This window comes from Exserohilum turcica (assembly GCF_000359705.1).
Source record: "Exserohilum turcica Et28A unplaced genomic scaffold SETTUscaffold_16, whole genome shotgun sequence".
In the NCBI taxonomy this organism is placed as follows: domain Eukaryota; kingdom Fungi; phylum Ascomycota; class Dothideomycetes; order Pleosporales; family Pleosporaceae; genus Exserohilum; species Exserohilum turcicum.
This window is the reverse complement of record NW_007359981.1, coordinates 519,611-539,368: the sequence shown is the minus strand read 5'-3', so window position 1 is coordinate 539,368 and position 19,758 is coordinate 519,611. Positions and strand designations below refer to the sequence as shown.

The window sequence follows — 19,758 nt, the reverse complement described above, 5'->3', positions numbered from 1 at the left end:
TTGGACGCTTGGGTTTGCACGGCATCGTTTGCCACTGCTAACACGCGCTTTGAAACAGGATTACACTCATATCTACAATGGATATTGATCTGAACAAAGAGGACGACAGTTCCAAGGCTCAGTTGCCAGGCTGCCCAGGTAGGTCGGCGACTTCGACTGTCAAGAATGAGACTTCGACTGTCAAGGACGAGACTTCGACTGTCAAGGAAGAGACTTCGACTGTGCAGGACAAGACTTCGACTGTCAAGGACGAGACTCCGACTGTACAGGATGAGACTCCGACTGTACAGGACAAGACTGTCGACCAGCCGATCAGCGCAAACAAACCAAAAGCCGCCATTCAATATCGCAATGCCGGCATTCAGACTCTGCCACCTGCGAATGCCGAAGTCTTCGAGAAGATACACGGCCGCCGTCCCACAAATACAGAGCTTATTACTGAGCTTGGCTGCGCTGGTCTCGGCCGTTACAGGCCTGGAGTCGCGGTCCATCCCTTCGAGACGCTGACTGAGAAGCCGTTTCCGATCCTGCACGACGTCCAAGACGAGAAGCACTACGAAGATGCCTCGTTCCAGACGATGAGCGTATCGGAATGCAGACTGTCGATTGCGCGCGAGAAGAAGGCCAAAGATGCCCGCTACCGCATCTGGAACGACACTGAAGACTGGAAAACCCTGCACTCGAAACAATTCCCTATCCGCGAAGAGGTTGATGATGACGGAAACGTAATCGACACTCATGCACGTGGAATGTCACTGCCGACCGGTTCTGGCGAAATGATGGATGTCACGTCGACTTCACAGCAGCAGAACACGGGACAAGATTATTCCACGCCGCAACAAGGCATTCACCCACATGAAGTTTACTATCCATATGGAGGCTACTATCCATATGGAGGTCACTATGCATATGCTCAGCCAACCACGGGTGTCAACCAATCGGCTTACCCTTTGCCGTTGTCAGGATTGTCACTTTTTCCATCAAACAACCTGTCATACTACCGGCATACCTCCGCAATGACATACGACAACCCGGACACAAACTCCTGGTACTCGAACACAGATTATCAGCAATATATGCAGCAACAAATGCCAGAATATGGTTCACGTCGACACTTTAGCCGCGGACGCTCTAGCCGCGGACGCTCTAGCCGTGGACGCGAAGGCGAGGGCCAAGGCGAGGACGCGCGAAAATAAGACGAGGAGGATCAAGCAGTACGATATTAGGAAGAGTTTTGGCTTTTCCTAGTTCACATGCTCGCGCGCGCGTATGTGTGTATACCTGGGGAGTCTGCATGGAATGGTGTGGTGTGAGATGATATGGTATGGTATGGTTGGTGCACGATGACAACGGAGAATCAAACATGAAGGGAAAAAAAAACTAAAAAAAACTTGTCATGTAATGTACTGTACTTGTATAAGACTGGAACTGCGAACTTGGGACTGGAAATTGGGAACTGAACGGGAACTGGGAACTGGATTACTTTGGACTTTGGACTTGTACAGACTAGTACGGACTTGCATCATGCCACGGGCGCCCTCCAACAAAGAGGGAGCAAGTCTGGAATGTCTGGAATGTCTGGAATGTCCTGAAGGCCTGGAACACGAATGAATGAATGAATGGCATGAAACGAAAGGAAATCACTGGAGTTCTGGTTTGGTTTGGTTCGGTTTGGTTTGATATGGTTTAGTTTCACTTGTACAATAACACAAATCCCCCAAAAAAAGACACCACGGGAATTTAGGGCGGTTACTCACCCATGTACGTAGTAAGTAAGTAACTAGCCAGCAGTCTACAATAACATCGCTGGGCGTACCGCCTACCTCCACTACTTAGCTCCACTTCTCTCACACAATGCAAGTACCGAGTGTTGCAAGCATCCTGCGTATGAACGACCGACATAAAAGACACGAATGCATACACAACTCAAGTGAAGAAGAACCGGGAGAAAAAATTGATTTCGACATGACTCCATTTGGCTGGAAGTCGTCGAATACAATTGAGAAGAAAGAATACAACAACAATAGAGATGAACAGTCTAGAACATGCGCGCGCACCTTGGTATCTATGTGCGTGTGTGTGTGTGTGTCTGTGTGTTATAAGTTACTTAGTCCTGTTCCCCCCCCCGTACACACAGCAAATTGATTTTCGCCCACCCACGTGATAAAATAAAGACACGTCAAGATAACATAGCGGACCTTCATATACGTACGCGACGTAACATCAAAGAAGAAGAAGAAGAAAAAGAAGAAGAAGAAGAAAAGGCCCCACATTCTTTCTCAGCACAGATACAAAAGGGGGGTATCAGGACAAAGACGAAAAGAAAAGGACTACGACTCGTGTGAAGAGATTAGAAGAAAAAAAAAGGAACAAAGAACAAACGGCGCTATATTACAAATTGCCTATAACCATCATGAAGCGTAATTTTCCGTCCGTCTTCTTGCTCGCAGCGGGGTTAGGAACACTACCCAGAGTATCGTCGCCTTCACCGCTGATGGTGATTTCGTCTAGCATCAGCGTGCTGCTCTTCCAACCCCAACTCTGACTAAAGTTGAAGCGGTCGGGTGCGCTCTCGTAGATACTGAGCATTCGTCCTCCCTTGGATGGGCTGTAAATCTTAAAATAGGTCTTGATCGTGGGCCGCGCATCCACGTATGGTGGCAGGGCGGGGATAACGGGCCTCGTCTTTCGGTGGGCGCGGGACGAGAGTGAGGGGTTTGTGTAGGCTGCGGCGTCGGAGTCGTCCTCCTCGTCCGAAGTGTCGGACTCGTGTTCAGAGGGAGAGTAATGGCCATGTGTGTAGGAAGGCGAGTCGACTGTATCCCCCGTGTGAGCTGGCGGCGATGTCATGTTGTGAAATCCCCACTGAAGGCCATGCGAGGTCAATCGCGACACGTTAGCACGTCGCCGTGAGCCAAGAGTGCTACCCGTAAACATGGAGCCGTGTAGGCCCGGAGAACCAAGCGTTGGGTCAGGGTCTCCGCCGCTTCCAGAGGTGTCGTCCTCCGCCGTTGGGTCCACAAAAGGAACGCGGGTGCTGCGTCTTCGGTCGCGTGGATCGCTGCGCATTAGCATTTCTCGTTCCAAGCGACCAATGCGTTCATCAACTGTGCCATCATTCTGCTGGTTGAGACTACTAGACTGTACAGCTTCCTCCACCTCACGTTCTTTTGCACGATGGAGATATACACCGAGTTGTATATTCTTGGCCGAGCGGACTTTTTGAATGTATATGTTCCAGAGAGACCCAGCATACGAGACCGTACGCGAATACACACGCTTCTTTTCTTTGAGAAAGCGAGGGTTCGGGAATTCGGCAGAGAAGCGGAAAGGCGGAAATTCTGTATAAGCAATCGGCTTGGGCTGTCCGGCATTACCGCCACCGGCGGATATTGGGCGCCGTGGAAAGTCCATGCGTGTGTTGGGATTCGTTAGGGTTGCTGGTGTAGATGCAAAGTCGGTCGCCCATTGAGCATCTTCGGGCTGCAGGGTAGTCGAAAGGCGTGAGACATGGCGCTGGAAGGAGCTTGAAGTAGTAACAACAGGTTCAGCGCCATTCCCGAGGACAATGTTACAGTCCGAGCTTGGGATCCAGAACTTGCGCGGTTTACCATTGCAGTCCCAGCTTTGTGATTCCATGTCACCATCATCAATTGCGGTCTCTGGGTGCTGACCTTTGGAAGTCAATTCACTTCCGCTCTTGGTAGCTACGTTGAATGGTTCGGGCTCAGGCAAGGACTGAGATAGTCCAAGTTCCTGCGAGTTTTCGTCCGTGTTGAGCACCTTTTGGCGAAGAGCGAGCTGTTGCCAGAGTGAGCTGGAAATGACACTCTCGGGCATGACGGGGAGGCCAAAGACATCGCGAGCATTCTTGATAAACTCGAGCTGCTCGTATTCCATGTGGATGTAGTGGATACCCTCATCTAAAAGCACGAGTATGCGTTCAATATCGGGTAACGTGTACAATGCGAGCCAGTCGGCTTGCGCATCGGATGACGAATGAGTGGCAGTCAGTGCATTCTGCCGATAAACACCGTCGAAGCGAACAGCCATGAGGCGCAGTGAATTGGGCGCTTGGGGGACAGGCTTCTGCCCTCGCTGTATCAGGCCAGCGTCAACCGCAGCCAGTCGCAGTCGACGGTCGAGGAGACGCTTTGCGAGAACCCACCGGTCCCATTCGCTCTCTACAAAAAAGCCGTCCGAACCCACAAGCTCGCGAATGATGTCGCCTGGCATATCGTCCCAGTACTTGAGGGGCATCTCCCAGCCGTTCCTGCTGAGCATGGCCTTGGCCGACTCAAGGATGCGATCACCGGAGCGGCCGTAGTAGTTGGTCGTAACAAGCCGAATGAGAAAGGCAAGCGTCTCTGGCGCCATTTGACGAAGGATGGACTCAATGGCCGAGTCTATCAGGTCCTGCATCTCCAGCCAGCAACCCGTCGCAAACAGGCCGACGGCCTCGGCATCCGACTCCTTTGAGATATCCACCCCATAGAGTTTGCGTATGGCGAGCTCAAACGAGGCCTGCGTGATGCTAGAGTCAATCTCTTCCGGGTGCAGAGCGACCTCCTTGGACTGGCTCTCGAGCCATGGCTCCGAAAGGGCAGTGGTAAAGAAAGGCGCACGGTCGAGAATCAGGCGATGCAGAGGGTACCGCTGGCTAAAGGCAATGATGGTGATGTCGGAGTGGCGGCCCTCGAGCAATCCGCGGGAGTAGAGATGGTCGGGAAGGGGTATGGATTCGGCCGAGGCTGGCAGAGTTAGCATTGCGCCAGTGATGGTGTAGATCAAGACTTGCCTCGCAGATACAGAGGGCCGGTGGCGTTGTTGTACGATGGTGCACGCGAGGCTGACATGGCCGCACTCTCGCTGAACAGAGTGCTTATGTCTGTGCGAAAGGCATGTTCTGTGCGCATGAGGTCCAGCGTGGTGCGCCTCTTGCCAGTGTCCTCCAGGGGAGTATTGGGATCATCGGCGCTCTTCTGCGCCTGGTCAATCTGCGTCTGCAGCTGGACAATAGGGGTACGCTCATCCGAGGCCTGGGGCCTCGACGGTCGCTTGGGCATGGCTGGACGGTTGGCAAGAGAGGGCATAGATCGGGAGCCGCTCAGCGTTCTGGCATGGCCTGCACGCGGTGCCGAAGACTGGCCAGCAGAGTCGGACGACACATGGGGCGAAAAGAGGCTGGCGTGTGGAGAGCTACGCAAGCCAGCAGCGCTCTCTGCGGCCTCGCCCTCGCCGGATGCTCGCGTGTCGCTGCGAGATGGCCCGTCAGCCGGGGGTGGAGTTTCATCATGGAGGAGCATGTTGCTGCTGCTGGTGCTGGTGCTTCCGTGGCCGGCAGGCGGCTGATGGGCGGATTCCATTCTATGCTAGCACGGGCTCTGTGGACATTGGGCGTCGTGACGCAGCTGGCGGCGGTGCGTGCGGTGAAGGGCAGGCGGGGTAGCAGCAGGCGCACGGCGAGGCTGACGACGCGAAACGGCGTCGTTGTGTGCTCGCTGGACGGCGGCGGGCGGGCGGGCGTCACATAAGTAGCGGGCGGCGAGGACAGGAGGGCAAAGTCACGAGGGGGGATGGAGGTTGGGCCCATCACACAGGCACAGGCGGCTTGGAGTGCTGGCAAACGGCGATCGTCGCTGGATGAGGGTCCGGTGATGCAGTTGCGGCGCTGCGCAGTGGGTCGCCGCTTCCGTCTGTCAACGCTGCATGCAGGGATCAGCCTTGGCGCCTGCTCGGCCGGGCCTGGCAACCTCCGACACGCAAACCTCGCCTCCATGACGACGGCCGGCTTTCTTTCTTTCTTTCTCTCGCTCGCTCGCTCGCTGTCCTGTCTTGTCCCCCGCCAACGCCATGGCTTCCATCTTCCGCGCGCTCCCCCAGCTGCGCGCCGCCGCGCCCCGTCTCTCACGCCGCCTCTTTCCGTGCCGCACATGCCGCAATGCGCCTATTGCTACTGCTGCGTTCCCCGCATCCGCACGCTCATCCCGGCCGTCATCCGCCGTGAACCCAGCACGATGGAAATCAACTCAGCCTCTCCGCAGTAGCGCCACCATCGAGGCGTCGCGAGCAGCCACGGGCGGAGCGGCCGGCGCTGCAACTGCCACAGCAGCCACATCGAGCAGCTTCCCCAAGACGTCGTCCAAGAGCGTTGCATACTGGCTGCTGGGCAGTGCCGCCAGCGTCTTTGGCATCGTCGTGTTTGGCGGGCTGACGCGCCTCACCGAGTCAGGGTAGGCATGAGCGACCGCCATTGCGCCCAATTGCACCTGCTAAACGGGCACAGACTGAGTATCACCGAATGGCGCCCCGTCACCGGCTCGCTGTGGCCCATGAGCGAGGGCGAGTGGGCGAGCGAGTTCAACAAGTACAAGGCGTCGCCCGAGTTCGCCCAGCTCAACTCCAACATGGACCTTGCAGACTTTAAGCAAATCTACTTTATGGAATGGGCCCATCGCCTCTGGGGTCGCGTCATTGGCGTCAACATGCTCGTCCCGACTGCCTACTTCATCGCCCGCCGCAAAGTGTCTCCCTCAATGGCATGGAAGCTGGTTGGCATCTGTGGTATGATTGGTTTCCAGGGTGCCATCGGCTGGTGGATGGTCAAGAGTGGGCTCAAGGACGATCTCTTCGAGCCGGGCAGCCATCCTCGCGTCTCCCAATACCGCTTGACTGCACACCTGGGGACCGCCTTTGCCGTCTACTGCTCAATGCTGCTCACTGGCCTGTCCATTCTCAAGGAACACCGCATGCTCGCAGACCCTGCAAAGGCTGCCGAAACTATCAAAGCGCTGCAGCACCCCGCTCTTCGCGTCTTTAGGGGTTCTGTCGTGGGCCTTACTCTGCTTGTCTTCATCACAGCCATGTCCGGCGCCCTGGTTGCGGGGCTCGATGCGGGCCTGATCTACAACGAGTTTCCTTGGATGGGAATGGGTCTCGCCCCACCTGGGAAGGAGCTTTTTGATCCCTTCTACAGCCACGTGCCAGACCAATCCGACCTGTGGTGGCGCAACATGCTCGAGAACCCTTCTCTCGTTCAGCTTGACCACCGCATCCTTGCCACCACCACCTTTACTGCCATCATGAGCCTTTTGGCCTACACCCGCTTTTCCAAGCGTGTGCGAACCACATTACCCAAAGAAGCCCACAAGGGCGTTCAGGGCATGGTCCATTTGGTTGCTCTGCAGGTCACGCTGGGTATTAGTACTCTCATCTACATGGTCCCCACATGGCTGGCTTCTGCCCATCAGGCTGGAGCGCTGGCCCTATTGACCGGCTCCGTCGTTCTTTTCAGCAGAATAACCCTGCCGCGACGTGCCATTCTCCGCCAGCTCGTGAAGCCTCAGGCTCCTAGGACGTCGACCGTGCCACACATCTCTTCCCGCCTTGAAACTGCCAAGGTTGCGGATAAGGCATCATAAGCCCCTGTTCATCTCCACCGTATAACTCCCTTGTATAATAGCCATGTACACGAAACATAGATCACGTTGTACGATATGTAGGTTGCAGCAGAGCGTCGCATTCTCACTCTTCTCATGCCACTTATTTCCTTCAGTCAATCTCAACGTGCCATGTTGGTCATCGTAAGATTTTGCATATGCTGATGATCAGCTTGATTTGCATTGCGCACCACTAGAGTAGTTTTGAGTAGCTCTATAGCCGTCATCATTTCTGGATTGAAACTTCCATGCCACGACATGCTACGTCGTCTGATGCTTGGTCCTGGTCATTCCTCTTGCACCCTACATCTACTGTGCTTACAGCACGTCCTTGGAAAACAGCAGCTGGCTCTTCAAGCTCCAGATGGGAAATCTTCACGATAGCGAAATACTCCCAGCATGTCCGAGTGAAAACGCACACAGAACTCAGCGCAGAAGTACTCCAATCCCACACAAAGCATCACAAATTCAACCACAAGAAAAATAAAAAGTCCAACAGACTCAAAATCACAACTTCCAAAGGAAAAAAAAGTTATCAAAAATTATAAACATCAAAGCCAATTAATTACACAGCCATCACCATGACCACCACCGCCGCCGCCGCCGCCGCTGCTTCTCGCATTCCCTCATCCCATTTTCCCAGTCTACACAAGAAAGAAAAAAAAAGAAACTCACACCGTACATTGCACCACCAGTATCACGCAGCCACCACCACGTTCTTGAAATTTTCCTTTTCTTTTTCCACCTAGCTCGTACCACACACATACACACACACACACACACACACTGCACACATATAATACACACCAGCGCTAAACCCCTAGTCCCATACATGCATGCATGCATGCAGGAGGAGAAGAAGAAGAAAAAAGGACGCAGGGTCAGCGCCACCACCCGGATCACTGGCATACCACGTGCATTGTAAGCGCTGGAAAAAAAAACTTGGGTTCTAGGTTAACTAGGTGTAGGTGGATATGAGGTCTTTGGAGTCTTGTGGGAAAGAGTGGGAGGGGGAAAAAGTCATGTGCAGCCGAAGTGAGACATCAGATATGCGAGGTTGGTCACGCGCGGATGGGGGGTTTGGTGTAGTGTAGTCGAGTGGAGTGGCGTGGCGTCGAGGGTACACCTAGTGCAAAGTAGCTGAGTTAGTGGCGTTTTGGGCGAGGATTGCCGAGGTAGGCATGCCGAGAGTCGGTCAGCGGGTGGAGGGATAGTAACTTGGTAAATGATTATTATTATTTTTTTTCATCACTGGTGTTGGAGGGGGGGGGGTAGGATTATTGTTATAGTACTGATGCATTGATAGTATACTTGAATTGTTTCTTTCCGGACTTTGAGTCAAACGCTCAGACACTTTCGATCGTTCTTTTGGACAACTTGGAAAGATGACTTGCTTCCTTTTGTGGGTTGCTATACTTGTCTTTCGCATGGCTTGATCGTATGGAAAAACAAAGTTCTCCAGGTTTTGCTGGAAACAAAATGATTGCTTGCTTGCGATTTGACTTTGGTATGCATTGCCATTCGTTGCAAGGTTCCCTTTCCGTCTCGCATATTCAGGTCGGCTTCCAAGTAGCTGACTGCGAAATCGCAACGATGCTGGTTTGGCGCATTGATGACTCTCAAGTGCGTACGCCACCTCAAAGGATGGCAGATTTCTTTCTCGTATACAGCAATAGCTGGGTGAGATATCAACGCAGTGTATACCTAGTCCCCGTCACAACCTAATCAAGTTCCAGGGACAAAATCCGCTCATGGGATAACCACACGTCGAATTTGTTACCTCGAATCTTCATCACAGCCTCTGATTTGTCGACGACTGGGAATGAAAAGGTACTGTCGCTGTTGTTTTTGACGTTGGAAGAGCGATACTCGGGGTTGATAACCATGTTGACATCATAGCCGCTGTTGTGCAGAGGCAGTGTGCACGGACCGATGATATTCACCAAGTGCCTAAGTTGACGCGCCAATTGACGAATAACCAAAGTAGACGGGGTCTGAATTATGAAGTTCAAGAGAGTTCGTGCTGGAAATATGGAGAGATATTCAAGGTTGCTTCGCAGCGTCGCGCGGTTCTTCAAACAATTCTCCGATATCGCCAGGCTCAGCTTTGTGACCTTGGTGTTGAGAGCGAGATGGCCATACTCGTTGCTGCAAATGTACGCGTCGAAGAACATCTCCAGGAACTCATGACGGGAACGAAAATGAAAGCATCTTGTTCCCGTCACGAGTTGCTTGAGTATGTCCGTGTGGAAGTTGGAACCAGTGTACACTGGGTCGTAGCAGTGCTGGGGATTGTCAAGGCCGTGCGCGATCTTGAGCTTGTTGTCCTTGCCGATAAAGAAAGCCACATCTTCATCGGTGACCAGAAATTCAGTAATCATGTCGCGTAGCTCTTGTGGTAGCTTCTCAATGGCTGCTTCGCAGAGTGAGTGACAGCTACGGATGGCCTCGGCTTGGATATGGTCTTCGAGTGTCGTCTTAGCCAGTCGAAGATTATCATTTGCTTTTCTCAATACCTTGTGCATTGGGATGTGCTTCATCCTGGGACGCAATTTCTTCGCTTCTGAGACTTTTTCACGTTGAACGAAATGAACCTTCTCTAGAGTTTGGATTTCGTTGTGTAACCTACGCTCGGTCAGTCTAGCAATCATGGTGAGCTGGGGAATTCACTCTTGAGCTTTCTTTCGCCACTCGCTATATTCGGTGTCGTTGGGATCCTCATCACTCGTGAGAGCAGAGCGTGGGCTCGTCATTTTGATAGTAGAGACGATGTATGAGTTGTCGAGGTAATGCGCATCAATCGTGGACTGGTTAGAAGTTGTGCGCTTTCGGGAAGAATTGGAGCTTTGCGGTTGTGTGTAAATTATCAACAGTGACTAGTGAGAGGAGGCCGAAGCTTCGCGTAGTGCTGCAAGAGGAAAGTGCAAACGCGCGCCCGCGTAGAGCGTCACCTGACTCACGTGGCAGTCTTGTATGAACATTCATTGAGCTTCTAAGTTGCTTCTATCAGGACGACTCTGATCCGTGCATTAGCTTTGCGGCCTGCAAAATAAGTTTGCTGATTATGCGCGAATATAAAGTTTGATCAAGTCCTCTCATGTTGACTGAACTCAACCCCAGAAATAGTGCTTGCTACATACACTATCCACATCAGTATTCTGGGCGCCGTCCTACGATGATGTTCCATGCGCTGGACACATTTCTTCCTAAACCGAACACTGCCACCAGCCCACACTCAATCTGTCCACTATTTCCCCCACATCACCGCATGACATCCACGCCGGTATTCAGTGTTTCTGGCACATTCATCCCCGATGCATATTCCACGGCGTCGCGGTAACTGTTACACTGGAACTATCTAATAACAGCGCGAATATGGTTCTGAATTAGGTCTACCAGGCTCCCAAGGCCGGACCAAGAGTTTCTTGTAAGCTGGCTTGTTGTGGGTGGCTCTACGGAGGGTTTTCGGGGGCAGTTGAATCATGTGGGGGGCTTGGTGCAGTGCCAGCTTGATATGGACCTCGATCTGCATCTGGATTTGGGCTTTAGGGGGGTGATGGGGTGATGAGATGACAATGCAGTTAGTTCAAAGGAAGGCCAGAGATTGGACAAGGAGCCGAAAAACAATGCGGGGGTGATATAGACACTTTATCTTAGCAGTGAGACAGGACATGTACAACATGACCTTACTCTCCCCTACACCCGACTGAATCCTCAATTACCAGTCCATTCATCTCATCTCAGCACTGAACAACTCGCAACGAGAATTCATTCAGCACGGAGAATCTTACCCAACCCCCCTCTTCTGCAAAGAATAAAGTGCTGCGACCATGCCTTTTTTCTCAAGTTGAAAACTTAGTCCAGGGTCAAGCATGTGGGGCTCGGGAAAGTCGGGCTAGACCGATGTCTTACTTTTGCTTTCTCGATCGTGCGGGGAAATCGTATATGCACGTCATTCGATCCATGCGAGACATGGATATTGGCATGTCTGACAGTACATATATTGCTCAGTTTCTGATTCGTTGATATAGCGGTTGAGGACATGTATTGTTCGACGAATCAAACTCCAGGCTTGGGAGTCGGCGCTCAAGTCGGCCGGCAAATAAATGGGATGATTTGAAACATGAAATTGACCAAGAGTGGATACTTGGATGGAAAAAAAGCAGTACGAGTACTCTCTAGCACATCTCAATTCGCTACGCAGCTGCACTGTTCTGGGCCAACACCCCATTACCCGTTCTTAGATTATCCATACCCTTCCCTTCTTGTTTCTGCTTGCTCTTAAAATATTGCGTAAAGTCATGCCTAACTTGGTAAAGGCCATCGGTAACAGACTTGCCCCACACCGGGTCGTTGTTTACCTTGTCGCATATTTTGAAGAACTCCTTTCGTTTCTCTTCGTGCGCGGGGTCCCAAAGACGGTGGAAATTTTCACGTGACAGTGGATCAATCATCTCGCGCCAAATTTTGGTGCGAATCTCCGAGTAGAGGTCCAGGATAGACTCGTCCAGCTCGTCGAGGTGTATGCCCATGAAGCAATCATAAAGGGAGCCGACATCGGCAAAGCCACCGGTCAAGCCCATGCCGCCGCTATCAGTGAATTAGCGCGTTTTTCAAGTTTGGTAGTGGAGTACTTACAATGGGTTACAAAGATGCGCCGCATCAGCTACCAGTACAATCTTTCCGACTCTAAAGCTAGGGGCACACCTCTGTTGGAGCTTGTAAGGGCTCATACTGATGAGCTTGTATTCGTTTGGCTTCGGATTTCCGGGAAGAATCTGCTCGAAGCGGAGTGGCTGGCGCTTGATGAGTTCTTCTTTGGAGAGATTGTCCCAGTCACCGTAAGTCACTCGCCAGAGCCCGTCTTTTGTGATCTTGGCAGCCATATACCAGTCTGTTGGATGGACTATGAAGTTCGAGTCCCAGAACCCAAATCGCTCGTCAAAGGGAAGGTAGACCTACGATGTTAGTATAGGGTTTGTGGGTAGATTTGCAGTAGACATACATTGGTGGCAATGATTTGTTGTGGCAGCGTCTCTCCAGGATACTCCTTGCCAAACAATGCAGTGCGAACACCACTCGAAGCACCGTCCGCACCGACCAGGTAGTCACCAGATATCCTCTTCTTCTCCCCTTGGGCCGTCTCCACTAATGCCGTTGCGCCGTTCTCGTCTTGTTCTACACCCACCAACCTGTGTGTCCACAGGATTTTGTTGCCAGAGTAACTCTCGAAATGCTTGACAAGCAGCGGGTTGAGCTGGTCTAATGGTAGGACAACCATGGAGTGTTCCGAGTCTTCTGGCTCTCGGCCCATACCCCCCAAGAACGTCGTGTCTTTCAGGCGCCAGCACACACCTTTGGGCGAAAATCCTTTTTCACGCACATCATTAATGATGCCAGCGCGGTGGAAGTCGTATACTGCGGAAGGCGCATAGTGGGCGGCTCGAGGATTGTCGTTGACCTTGGTATCAGCATCCAGTATGGTGACCTTGATGCCGAGGTTCTTTGCGAGCAGGATGCCCAGCAATAGACCAGAGGGGCCAGCGCCCGCGATGACGACCTGCACAGGTTATGTCTGGACAGAAAAGATCTTGTGATGGCGCAGAACGTACATGGTTGAGTTTGGGCATGGTGATGGTCTCGTGTCGTTTGATGCGAGTGCCGCAGCAACACCTGCAAGCCACACGATACTTTAATTACACGTCCCTCGTGGTGGGGCAGAGGCTTCCCCCGCCCCCAAACTTCTCCGTGTCCATGTGCTGAATAGTTGCGCTGCAGGTGCGGGGAACATCTTGAGAGGCCCCACACGGCACTCGGAAGCGGTGCATTGTATGACCGGCATGCACGTGACCAGCTGAGTCATGCCAGACGCAGAAGGGGAAGGAGCGACGTATGACGTAGGGGGGCCAAGTCTTTTGGCGTGAAGGTCAGCGCTTGCGTCTTGTCGTCGTCTTGTTGTGCAAAGAACCTGCGTCACTCTTCGCTGCTCTGGCCGCGGTATGCAGCCGACTCTTGACCGCCTTGCACCAGGGTTGCTATGAAAAGAACACGTTACGAACACGCTGACGAAAGAGTCGACGGCCGGCAACACGCACTACTTACCTACTGAGACGCCGACAGCTGCGACCACGGTGGAGACAGGCGACTATACAAAGCATCCAGCCATGCAGCATAGCAATCCGGCGCCCGCCTCTTCACCCAGCCGACGTCACCGTGGCCTGTCTTCGCACTCGACGCGTCGTAATCATGCTCTTCAGCATGTGACAGAAGATCGGAGTGCCGCCGAAACATCCGCTCCGATCTCTGCGTAGCCACGACGGCTGTTGGGATGCGCAGGGGCTCCCGGCGCCGCTTCGCACAAACAAGCTTTCCAGGCCAGGGATTTTTCAGCCTCTGCTTGCCACCTTTCCAAACCACCGTTAGCCGCACAACGCCATACCTCGACTAATGTTCGTATCTCTGACCCATGGCCCTCAACATGTTTCTCTTCTCCTCGCCCTTTGCCGCCCAAACTGGGGACTGTGCTGTGACAAGCACGACCAGGGCAGGTTCTCGATCGATGGCACGGCATTAAGGCTCCACTGAATTGTTCACGGCGCCTGGAAGCGCTCTCTCACGATACCCCTAAATTTGTCACCATTGGGCAGAAGATCACAGCCAGGCTTGGACGCCCCAGTTATACCCACAGTCTCCTTATCTCGGTTTTCCTCTCTCGGCCTCCCAAGCTTTGGCACAACGAGTCCACTTTTCTGTTGCGCCGACTGCCCACCTTGGTATAGAGGGCCGCAAATCCTGGCCATTGCGGCATCCGCGCTCCGTCCGGTGTCGTCAGTCCAAGAGTCTTAACAGCATTTGTGCAATCCTGCACCCGGGCTCAGACATGGCTTTGAAATTGCTCACAAGCAGTGTTTGGGCGGCCATGGAATTTTTCTTCGTGCGTTGCCACAACAGCTAATCTTACACTTATCAACACGGCTGCGGCTCCTGGAACCCGTGCTCCGTCTCGGCTGCACTAAAATAATTTAACGCCGGTCCAGTCACTCCCGCTGCAATGTTCAAGGGTCTTGGTCGTGGGCTGCGGTTGCGGTGCCTGTCGCGATCTTGGTGCTCCCGAAGTTCCACGTCCCCTGCAAGACTAAACTCCACTATACTATTGTTAAGCTCCTCAACCCAACACCGAACATTCTGGCCGGTGTGCTTCGACAAGAAAAATTGGGTCTGTCCGCCACTACAGACTGAGAACTTTCCAGCCTGTCAGCGTCACCATTTTACGCATGCCGTCTGCCCCCCCGCGCTAGTGGCTCTTATCAATCCCACATAGCTTCGAAGGGGCTACTTTTTCCTGCGAGCTCCTTTACCAGGGCAAACACATCACATCCTTACATCTGTTTTACAAATCGGGCTTTACCGAGCATATCCCCAACAACTCAAGCACGAGCGGCGGAGCCTATCTGTCTTGTTATCCACTGATACCCGCGCCTTCCTTGAAACCACGCGCGCTACACTGAAGATCCACGGCCAGACGCATGAACGGTTCTGGACCTCAGGGTGCCTATTGAGAACCCCCGAAATCCTAGTGTCCGGGCATTAAGTCAATCGGCGCAAGGTTATCTGTGTCTAATCACGGCACTCGGCGCGTTTCAGATGGCTACGACTCGAGTGGTCCGTCCTGAGGTGCCCAACTAGTCTCACGATAGTGCCCAAGCCATACAAAACAGCATGGACCCCTTTCAGGATCCAAGCCCTTCTCGTCAGAACCACCACGACTTGGAGGAACTCATGTCTGCCACTCCGGGAAGAAAGCGTGTTGGCTGGAGCTCAGAACCTTCTGCCAGCCGTTCCGTTCAATCGCCCGAAGACACCGGCTCCGCAGGTCACAACACTCCCCTCGAACGCTCAGACGTATCACATGACGACCTGCAGAAGATTCGGGCTTCACTACGCTTAGCTCTTGGAGACGAAAATCTTCCCGAAGAAGTCATACAGGAACCTACTACATCAAAGGATGTACAGAAGCCACGCCCAGCTATTCGAAAAGCCGGTCCCCGCACCCCACCGCCGGAGTTCTACCTCAACGATCAACCCAATACCTTTGACGATGACACATCATCCAGACAGCCTTCTGTTGGACAAGACCTCAAAGAACGATCTGGTCTGGCTGCCCAACGCCGCGCAACAAGACTATCCAAGTCAGTCGGGACATACTCAGCTCCAGCATCAAGGCGTAACTCCAAAGAGCTCATCTCACCGCCTGTAGAGCTTCTGGGCTTGTCTCAACAGCATGAGTCTATAGGGGAAACCACTGATGATGATGAAGATGACCCTCGCTTCATGAAGCGCGCATCCATGATTCTTCGCCAACACACCATTCGAGAAGCTAACGGTCTTCCTCCTCTGAGCGCCGAAGATCTTTATCACACTCAAGCACCGCTTCAGTCTGGGCAAGTCACACCAGATGCAATCGAGGTCGAGGACGAGCGGGTTGATCGTCCGACCAAGTACCGGACAGGAGTGCTTGGTACTCTCATGAAGATGTCAAGTCATGCGGCAGCTCCTTCGGCACGCAAGAATACTCTCCATCGGTCAGTGAGCACCGGCACGTTCAGCGGAGTGTCGACAGCAGCAAACTCCCCGAACCCATCACCGCCTGTCTCCGGATACTCCACTCCGCGTGGGAGTCGCTCATGGTTCCGAAACCACCACCGCAACCAATCTGCCACATCTGTGTCACAGTTGGTTGGATCGTCTGCGCACAGCTTTGCTACACCAGCCCAGAAAGAGCTCGGCCAAGAACTCGACGAACAGTACAAGAAAGCCCGCCCCGGCATGGGCAAGCGGTCCAAATCCGACGATTCTATACTGCCCTTCAAAAAGGCCAGGAGGAGGGAGGAGGAGATAAGGATCAAGATTCATCTTGCTGGTACTCTGGCACGTCAGAACTATCTCCGCAAGCTCTGCAAGGCACTGATGATGTATGGTGCGCCTACACATCGTCTCGAAGAGTATCTCAGCATGTCTGCCCGTGTTCTGGAGATTGAAGCGCAGTTCTTATACATGCCGGGCTGCATGATTATTGCCTTTGATGATTCCTCGGTTCACACTAGCGAGGTAAAGCTTGTGCGTACAAGTCAGGGCGTCGATCTGGGCAAACTACGCGACGTCCACGAGATCTACAAGGATGTCGTTCACGATCGCATTGGTGTAGAAGAAGCCACACCGCGTCTCGATGCCATAATGACTCGCAAGCCCAAGTTCAACAGGTGGCTCAGAGTGCCAATGTACGGTTTGGCATCTGCCACTGTCGGTCCATTTGCCTTTCAGGCTCGATTCATCGATCTGCCCTTTTGCTTCCTGCTAGGCTGCATCATCGGATGGTTGCAACTTGTCGTCGCTCCAGGCAATGACCTTATCAGCAACGTCTTCGAGATTGGCGCGTCAGTCATCACTAGCTTTGCGGCTCGAGCGCTCGGGTCCATCCGCCACGACGGCAAGGAGATTTTTTGCTTTAGTGCCATGGCGCAGTCCAGTATTGCCCTCATCCTGCCCGGTTTCATGGTTCTCTGTGCTTCGTTGGAACTCCAGAGTAAGCACATCGTTGCAGGCTCTGTTCGCATGGTTTACGCAATCATCTACTCTCTCTTCCTGGGATTCGGCATCACCATCGGCACAGTCTTGTACGGCATGATGGACAAGAACGCAACCTCACGTACTACGTGCCACGACCCCATGTCGACCAACTTTTACTATCTCTTCGTTCCGGCCTTTGCAATCTGCCTGCAAATTGTCAACCAAGCAAAGTACAAGCAGATGCCTTCGATGACTGTGATTGCATTCATCGGCTGGGTAGTCAATTTCCACAGCTCCAAGTACTTTAAGAGCAGTGCGCAAGTCAGCAACACGCTTGGCGCTCTCGCCATTGGAATTGCTGCCAATGTACATGCTCGCTTTGGCCGCCACGTTGAAAACTGGTGTCTGGACACATGGGAGTTCAAGATGCGCCCTCACCTTGTGAAGTGGCGCAAAATCTATCGCAAAAAGAACACTGGTATACTTCGCACCCCCAAGGTTGAGCGTTCAGCCTACGACCCTACGCGCACGGGTAGTGACCCTACCTCACGAGCCAGCTCCATCAGCGACTTCACGCCTCATGTCCGCAAAATCGGCTATGGGCTGGCGGCTGCTGCCATGCTACCGGCCATTTTTGTTCAAGTGCCTTCTGGCCTCAGTGTGCAAGGCTCACTTGTGTCTGGTCTAACTTCGGCCGATCAAATCGTGCACAACAGCACGGGAAATGCAACGACGATCAATGGTGCGAATCTCGGGAACGCTAGCATCAACTCTATCGCACTCGACGTGGGTTTCTCTGTCGTGCAGATTGCAATCGGCATCACTGTTGGTCTGTTTTTAGCGGCACTTATTGTGTATCCACTCGGCAAGAGGAGGTCAGGACTGTTCAGTTTCTAAATGAGGCTTGGGTTGGGCTCACACAAGGCACTTGGCGTGCGAAAAGCCGACGATGACAGCTGGAGCGAAAACTTTGTTATTATTCTTTGTGCAGCAAGCGAGTCATGCATTTCCATGGGAGTTTGGGCTTGACATTATTCGGCGCTAGTTTTCTTTTTCTGTAACGACGCCACGCAATGTAGACATAGAGAATGCGAGTCGTTCACACAATGTAACATTACCATCCTCGAGTCATTTGGCACAGGACCGCATTTCTTCTTCCAAATTGAAATGCATGCACATTTGCCACCACTAGATGACGTCACCACACATGACGTTGCTTTTAGGACAAAGGATGTAGTTCCCCTTGGGGATTAGCCACTCCGCGGCTCTCGCGCCCCCATGTATGCATCCATATCTGGTCGGTCTCCCCGCGTCCCCCTCGAGATTCGCCTGTCTCCACCAAAGTTATGCAGCAGCCGAGTGGGAACGGCATGCGACGTGTCGAGAAGTGGGACGCTAATCCTCAATGCTACTCACAGTCGGCAGCCGGTTTGAGAACGGTATTCTATACGTGCACTGACTTTTTTACCAGAGCAGCGGAAGCGTGAAGCAATCACAGCGTCACACACGTGCCTGGATGAAGCGACTCACGTATGCACCGCGCCACAAATGAGGAGGACCCGGAGAGCTGGGTGCAAAGAGTCGGAGTAGTCATGGTCAAGCCACACACTTACTTGTCGTCCATGCTGAACCTTTCTACATACCCAGCACAGGTGCCTAAGAAACCTGGATTACAAATCCCACCGTACTCCGGAATATGCCGTTATCGAACCCCCTCCCCTCCTGAGCTGAAGCTTAACTTACTACACCATGGATGTAGCAGAGCAGCGTATTAGAACCTAAGAGTTGAGAGTACGACCGTGAGATAACACCCAAGACATTCAACCAGCCTTAGCATCCAAGCATACCTTCAAGATGAGTGTAACTCAAATCATCCATTTTCCAATTACCATTCTCCCCGCTCGCCCTCGCCTACCGCCGGTTAGACCTACGCCCAGTATGCCCTGGCATAATGCAGAAACTAAGCAGGATGTAGTAATGGGTAGTAGAGATAAGGATTTTATAGTCATAATGATAGTAGTAACCTCCAGTCTCTAGGCCAAGTGATAACATAGTCATTTGCTAAGCCGCTACACCTCATCACCCAAGCGCTATAGCACAGGACACACTCAAAGTGGGCCACACCCCCTGTCCCCCTCCAGAAACCCCATGTCCCAGGCACATACACACAGACGCACACGAGAAACAGACTACTCCCACTGACTACCCTCGGATATCGGACAGCCTGAGCCAGTTGTTCCCGCCGCCGCTAACGCGTTACCACGAAACAAGTCGTTGCGATTCGACGCTCGGCACGCGCCAGACAGAAATGGCTGTGCTGGCTCATTCATGATTGAATGGCTTACTTAAGGCTCACCTGTGCTGGGACCCTGTTTGTCTCCAGTGGCGGGGGTGTCATGCTTATTGCCCTTGTCCTGAGTGGAAGGATACAATGCAAATACATGCTGTTGTTTTTATTTGATCCCAGCTCCAGCGTGCCTATCGTTCTACCTCTGGGTAGAGAGATACGTACCAATCACATACTACCGTTGGTTTTATTTGAGTCTCCAGCATCAAAACATGGCTTCACGCTGGGTTTCGGGCGCGGCTTCGAAGTGGAAGTTCAGGCGCTTCCACGAGGCAGTGTCGCAATTTGCGGGCTGCAGGGATCGAGGGCTTGGTGTGTGGATGCAGTGCTGGGCAAAATGCCACCCTGCCATTTCTTGGTAGTAGCCAGGCGCTGCGGTGGAATGCGGGGAGTTTCCATGAGCTA

At 52.8% G+C, this 19,758-nt stretch overlaps 6 protein-coding genes across 6 annotated transcripts; 3 read left to right on the top strand and 3 right to left on the bottom strand.

Annotated features, from left to right (window-relative positions):
• Positions 1 to 77: 77 nt before the first annotated feature.
• SETTUDRAFT_38866 (uncharacterized protein) lies at positions 78 to 1,196 on the top strand (the record flags this gene model as incomplete). The annotated part of the gene is made up of 1 exon (XM_008025906.1): positions 78 to 1,196. The coding sequence occupies one exon, from the start codon at positions 78 to 80 to the stop codon at positions 1,194 to 1,196; it is 1,119 nt and encodes a 372-aa protein (XP_008024097.1).
• Positions 1,197 to 1,949: 753 nt separating this feature from the next.
• Positions 1,950 to 5,366, bottom strand: SETTUDRAFT_176796 (uncharacterized protein; the record flags this gene model as incomplete). Its single annotated transcript, XM_008026057.1, has 2 exons — positions 1,950 to 4,751; positions 4,799 to 5,366. 2 exons carry the CDS (start codon positions 5,364 to 5,366, stop codon positions 2,392 to 2,394), a joined length of 2,928 nt encoding a protein of 975 aa, XP_008024248.1. The 3' UTR covers positions 1,950 to 2,391.
• A 466-nt stretch (positions 5,367 to 5,832) lies between these two features.
• Positions 5,833 to 7,534, top strand: SETTUDRAFT_168600 (uncharacterized protein). Its single transcript, XM_008026056.1, has 2 exons — positions 5,833 to 6,233; positions 6,287 to 7,534. The coding sequence occupies exons 1-2, from the start codon at positions 5,854 to 5,856 to the stop codon at positions 7,419 to 7,421; spliced, it is 1,515 nt and encodes a 504-aa protein (XP_008024247.1). The 5' UTR covers positions 5,833 to 5,853; the 3' UTR covers positions 7,422 to 7,534.
• Positions 7,535 to 9,160: 1,626 nt separating this feature from the next.
• SETTUDRAFT_38863 (uncharacterized protein) lies at positions 9,161 to 10,090 on the bottom strand (the record flags this gene model as incomplete). The annotated part of the gene is made up of 1 exon (XM_008025905.1): positions 9,161 to 10,090. One exon carries the CDS (start codon positions 10,088 to 10,090, stop codon positions 9,161 to 9,163), a length of 930 nt encoding a protein of 309 aa, XP_008024096.1.
• A 1,416-nt stretch (positions 10,091 to 11,506) lies between these two features.
• SETTUDRAFT_184142 (uncharacterized protein) lies at positions 11,507 to 13,069 on the bottom strand (the record flags this gene model as incomplete). The annotated part of the gene is made up of 4 exons (XM_008026055.1): positions 11,507 to 12,029; positions 12,078 to 12,397; positions 12,445 to 12,999; positions 13,052 to 13,069. The coding sequence occupies 4 exons, from the start codon at positions 13,067 to 13,069 to the stop codon at positions 11,636 to 11,638; spliced, it is 1,287 nt and encodes a 428-aa protein (XP_008024246.1). The 3' UTR covers positions 11,507 to 11,635.
• Positions 13,070 to 15,158: 2,089 nt separating this feature from the next.
• Positions 15,159 to 17,903, top strand: SETTUDRAFT_108281 (uncharacterized protein; the record flags this gene model as incomplete). Its single annotated transcript, XM_008026054.1, has 1 exon — positions 15,159 to 17,903. The coding sequence occupies one exon, from the start codon at positions 15,159 to 15,161 to the stop codon at positions 17,901 to 17,903; it is 2,745 nt and encodes a 914-aa protein (XP_008024245.1).
• Positions 17,904 to 19,758: the final 1,855 nt, after the last annotated feature.

Bases quoted from the DNA above. Each gene is read 5' to 3' on its own strand.
- SETTUDRAFT_168600 (XM_008026056.1), top strand. From the start codon at position 5,854: ATGGCTTCCATCTTCCGCGCGCTCCCCCAGCTGCGCGCCGCCGCGCCC. The intron at 6,234-6,286 runs GTAGGCATGAGC...AAACGGGCACAG, and splicing joins ACGCGCCTCACCGAGTCAGG to ACTGAGTATCACCGAATGGC.